The sequence below is a fragment of the Echinops telfairi genome, unplaced genomic scaffold, assembly GCF_000313985.2.
Source record: "Echinops telfairi isolate 266 unplaced genomic scaffold, ASM31398v2 ScPeMD7_3533;HRSCAF=4204_1, whole genome shotgun sequence".
Classification (NCBI taxonomy): domain Eukaryota; kingdom Metazoa; phylum Chordata; class Mammalia; order Afrosoricida; family Tenrecidae; genus Echinops; species Echinops telfairi.
The window spans coordinates 20,058,049-20,062,062 of record NW_022107432.1 but is presented as its reverse complement, the minus strand read 5'-3'; the positions used below and the strand labels follow the sequence as shown (position 1 = coordinate 20,062,062).

Below are 4,014 nucleotides of genomic sequence, written 5' to 3'. Positions count from 1 at the left end.
AGGGGGCCTATGAAAGCAGATACCTACACTTTGTTCTGGGGTACGGACTATAGTACAAATGTTCCTCATTGCCAGTGGGGGCAATACGTCGGGGAACCTGTGTTTTAGATCATGGAAGCCTTGAAGATGGGAAAAGTGTCTCTGAGCTCCATAATGTAATTCACTGTGTCTGGCAAAATTCCGGACCTTAATTACTGTCAGTAAATGGTTTACTTATTGTGTCCGCCAACATTTCTTCTCTCTCTACCCAAGCATGGCGACCTCTCCTGGTCAATTAACTCAGAGGCATGCGCTTCTCTGCACTTTCAGACTATCTAGCACATATCACCTTGTTGAGGTCCGTGGTTCGTTTGTTTGTCCATTCGCTCATTCACGCCCACTCTCAGTCACACACCAGCATCCATGAAGGCTCTAGGAATGCCAGCTTTACATTCTGAGCGCAGGGCACCCCTCACCTTCCTTGCTCCTCCTCACGGGGCCTGATGCTCTTCTTCACACACCCAACATCTATACTCCATTTGATGGCTTCACTCAAATTGTCTTGGCTAACTCTTAAAGAGCCATGCCAAATGTGGGAATGAAGGTACTGTGGGCCAACACATGAGGCTCAAACTCCAGTGAGAGGCCACCACCAGGGTACCAAGCCCTGAGCTCTTTGATGAATGCTGGAAATTAAGGGTCAGATGAGGGCTGAAGTCATGCATTGAGAAGGGTCTTCCCCAGCATCCTCTGTACTTGCAGTGGGGCAAGCGCAGAGCCAGGCATCTGCTGCCACCAGCATTCTCCACCATGTGGGCTAGAGTGCCCTTCCAATGGCCTCTGGTCCACTCCATTTCAGGGGCCAGAGGAAATTGGAATGGGTTTTTCTTCTGTTAAGACAGGCAGCAGGTTAAAACTTGGGACAAATAGCAGGCAGTGGTAAGGTGGAGAGAGTGCTCTGCAGTGTCTGATGTTGTGCAACAAAACACACTCAGAATCCAATAGTCATAAGGTTCAGCTGGCCTTTCTTCTACCTCTAGCTAGTGAGCAGGCAAGGCAGTATCTACAGGGAATTGGGATGGGTGCTAAGTCAAGCTATCTCAGTTCCAGATGGTTCTCTGACTCCAGTATCTGGAATGCTCCAGGGTCAAGAGCAGGGAATGAAGGAAGGGCGTGACTCACCAGCATTGTCTTGCTGCTTCGTGTTTTTGATGTATGCGGAGAACTTGGAGAAGATGTCGATGCCGGCAGTGTTGGACCCCCGGTGTTTCGCAGCCAGCTTAGGGTACCTGAAATGGAAGCCGTGAGAATCTGAGTGCTGGGAGCTCCTTTCAGAGAGAGCCTGTTCTCATTCCCATCACCATGAGCCTCACTCTCCTTTCTGACTGGGGCTACAGACCCTTTATAGGTCCTTCCCCCAAGCCTCTGAGAAGAATAGGGACTCTCAGTCCTACTTCACCGATAGAGCCTGGTGGGGTGAATAGATCCATTGACCAGAATACCACTCAGAGGACCCAGAATGCAACTCCTTCCCAGAACCACCAGCATGTCAACCTCTGATATCAGGTAGGGACACTGACATTTCCCCAGCACGCGTTAGCATAACCATTCACTTCCAGGTCTGTGATGATGCTCTTAGTTGCACAGAGCTAATTCTGAGAGCAAGGCGATGGCAGGCACATGAGCACCGAAGCCTTAGACCATTTCTGGAAAGGAAGGACACCCCACACCTCTTTTCTCTGAAATACGCTACATACACTTCTCGTGCGTGTCGCCAAAGTTACTAGCCTTCATCAGCAGCGCATGTGTTTGCAATGCCTTAATTTTTATGCGTGGAAATACATTTGCAAGGATCTAGTTCTCCTCCCATGCAGTCTTTCATTTCCAAGCTAGAAGAATACCAGAGGCAGACTGGGGTGAGGATGGGTGTCTTTGACCTTCAGACTGAACAAGTTCAACTGTCTTCTGGGAGAATCCATAGCTTTGACCCCATGAACACCATCAAACTGGGAAATTCAATTTTTAAAAACAAGATTTCACAAACACTTCACATGTATGGCCAGTCAGGGGTCAAAAGAAGTGGAGGATATTTGCCTTATTACCATTATTATCAATTAATGTGGGCCTTTGTGATTGCTGGGGGTAATTGTCTCCTATGAGCTGGTTGGTCACTCTATGTTTAAAAGCCAAAAGATATCTTTTGTTTGTTTCCTGTCTTAATGTGAAATAAGCAAAGTCATTCCTAACATTGGTTGTTCTTTCCTTTTTCATGTTCCTCCACAGACCAGCGGGGCTATTTGATTTCCCAGTGGCCATGGATATGACCTTCAGACAGTCCTTGAACCCAGCACTCTTCTGTCAGACAGGTGAGAGAGGACTGTTTTCCTCATTTGTCAGAAAAGGTCACTGGAGACCAGAGGTGAAAACGCTGTTATAAGGGTTCATGGCAAAAACATTATGGAGGGAAAACTAGAACTTGGCTCCCACCCTCTGGACTTGTGGTCACTCCACTCTACCACACCACTTCTCTGACCACAGTAAAAACACACCTGCGCTGAATTCAGACCACATGCCAGGCACTCTACCTCCTTCTTTTCCTGTACTAATTGCATAAGCCTTCCAACAATCCTATTGGCTACATGAATAGCCTCACTTCCTAGGTCAGAGAGGTGAGTCCATTTGTCACACAGCTAGTTGATGGAGTCGAGATGAGATTCCAACCCAGCTCTTAAATTCTATTTTCTGCAGACTCTCATGGATTCTGCTGTTTCTCTTATGTCTTATTTAGATCATTCTGCTACTGTGAAATAAGCATTAGACTGTTAATCTCAGGGTCAGCAGTTCAAATCCACCGGGCACTCCTGGAGAGAAAGATACAAATATCTACTCCTGTAAAGATTTACAACCTGGGAAACCCTACATAGGGTCACTGTAAGTTGGAATTGACTAGACTAGATGGCAGTGGGTGTGGTCATAACAAATGTACCAAGGTAGGTAAATTTAAAGAACAGACATTTATTTTCCCACAGGTCAGGAGGCTAGATGTCTGAATTCAGGGTATGGCTCTAGGGAGTGGTCCTTTCTTTACTAGTTTAACTTCTAGTAACCAGAAATACTTGGGAGTTCCTGGATTCGTAGCTGCATCTGTTATGTGCACCTAAGTTCATCTAACATCTTCCCCCATGAGTACAGGTCTTTTTATAATTCGGAGTGATTCAATTTAGGACCCACCCTACTAGGGCATGAGCTTATTAACATACCAAAAGAAAACCCTTCTTTCCACACAGGGTCAGATTTATAGGTGTATAGGTTCATGGCTTCAGCACATACAGGGAGGGTGCACAATTCAATCTCCAACATCGTCAAAGCCTGAAAGCCCTTGAGGCTTGACTCAACACATGGATGCTCTCCCTCCACAAGCCAGAAAGGACCTGCTCACCACAGGTTCTGTGCAGACACACTGTGTGTGCCCAGGTACTCAGTTCATCTGCTGGGACGAGGGCATGAAGGAAGATTTCCTGCAGATGCTAGGGGATCTTCCAGGACATGCCTAATTTGGCCGACTCCTATAAAATCTGGCATGTTCTTAGAATTGTTTGCCGCCAATTATTATGAATATTGAGTTCTCTTTGTCTCTGCTTGACAGTGTAACTAGAGAAGGGCCTAGAAAAATCTCTCTCACTTAGAATCAGCAAACCACAGCTCATGGGCCAGCCCAGGCCATCGTCGCTTTGTGTCTGACCCAAGAGCTAAGAATAGCTTTTCAATTCTTAAATGTTTGGGGATAAAACCAAGAGAAGGATACTATTTTGTGATGTGTGAAAGCAATGTGCAATTCAAATGTCGCTGTTGATAAGATTCAGTGAACTAGGACCATGCTACTCATTTCTACTTGCTTCAGTGCTACCACAGCACCGCTGTCACAGAGACCACACGGCCAAAACTATGCACCGCCTTGCCCTTTAGGAAAAAAAGTTTGCTGATCCCTAATCTAACTGAAGATATTTTTCTCTATTTACAGTATTATTTTCTTTC

General features: G+C 46.1%; 1 protein-coding gene across 3 annotated transcripts in view; it reads right to left on the bottom strand.

Moving 5' to 3' along the window:
• CLIC5 (chloride intracellular channel 5) overlaps positions 1-4,014 on the bottom strand; it is a 226,291-nt gene that overhangs the window by 34,549 nt on the left and 187,728 nt on the right. For all 3 annotated transcript variants that reach the window (XM_045294865.1, XM_004710801.2, XM_004710802.2), the window contains exon 4: positions 1,162-1,268. In XM_045294865.1, the coding sequence (XP_045150800.1) occupies positions 1,162-1,268 (107 nt within the window). The remainder of the gene's footprint in view (positions 1-1,161; positions 1,269-4,014) is intronic.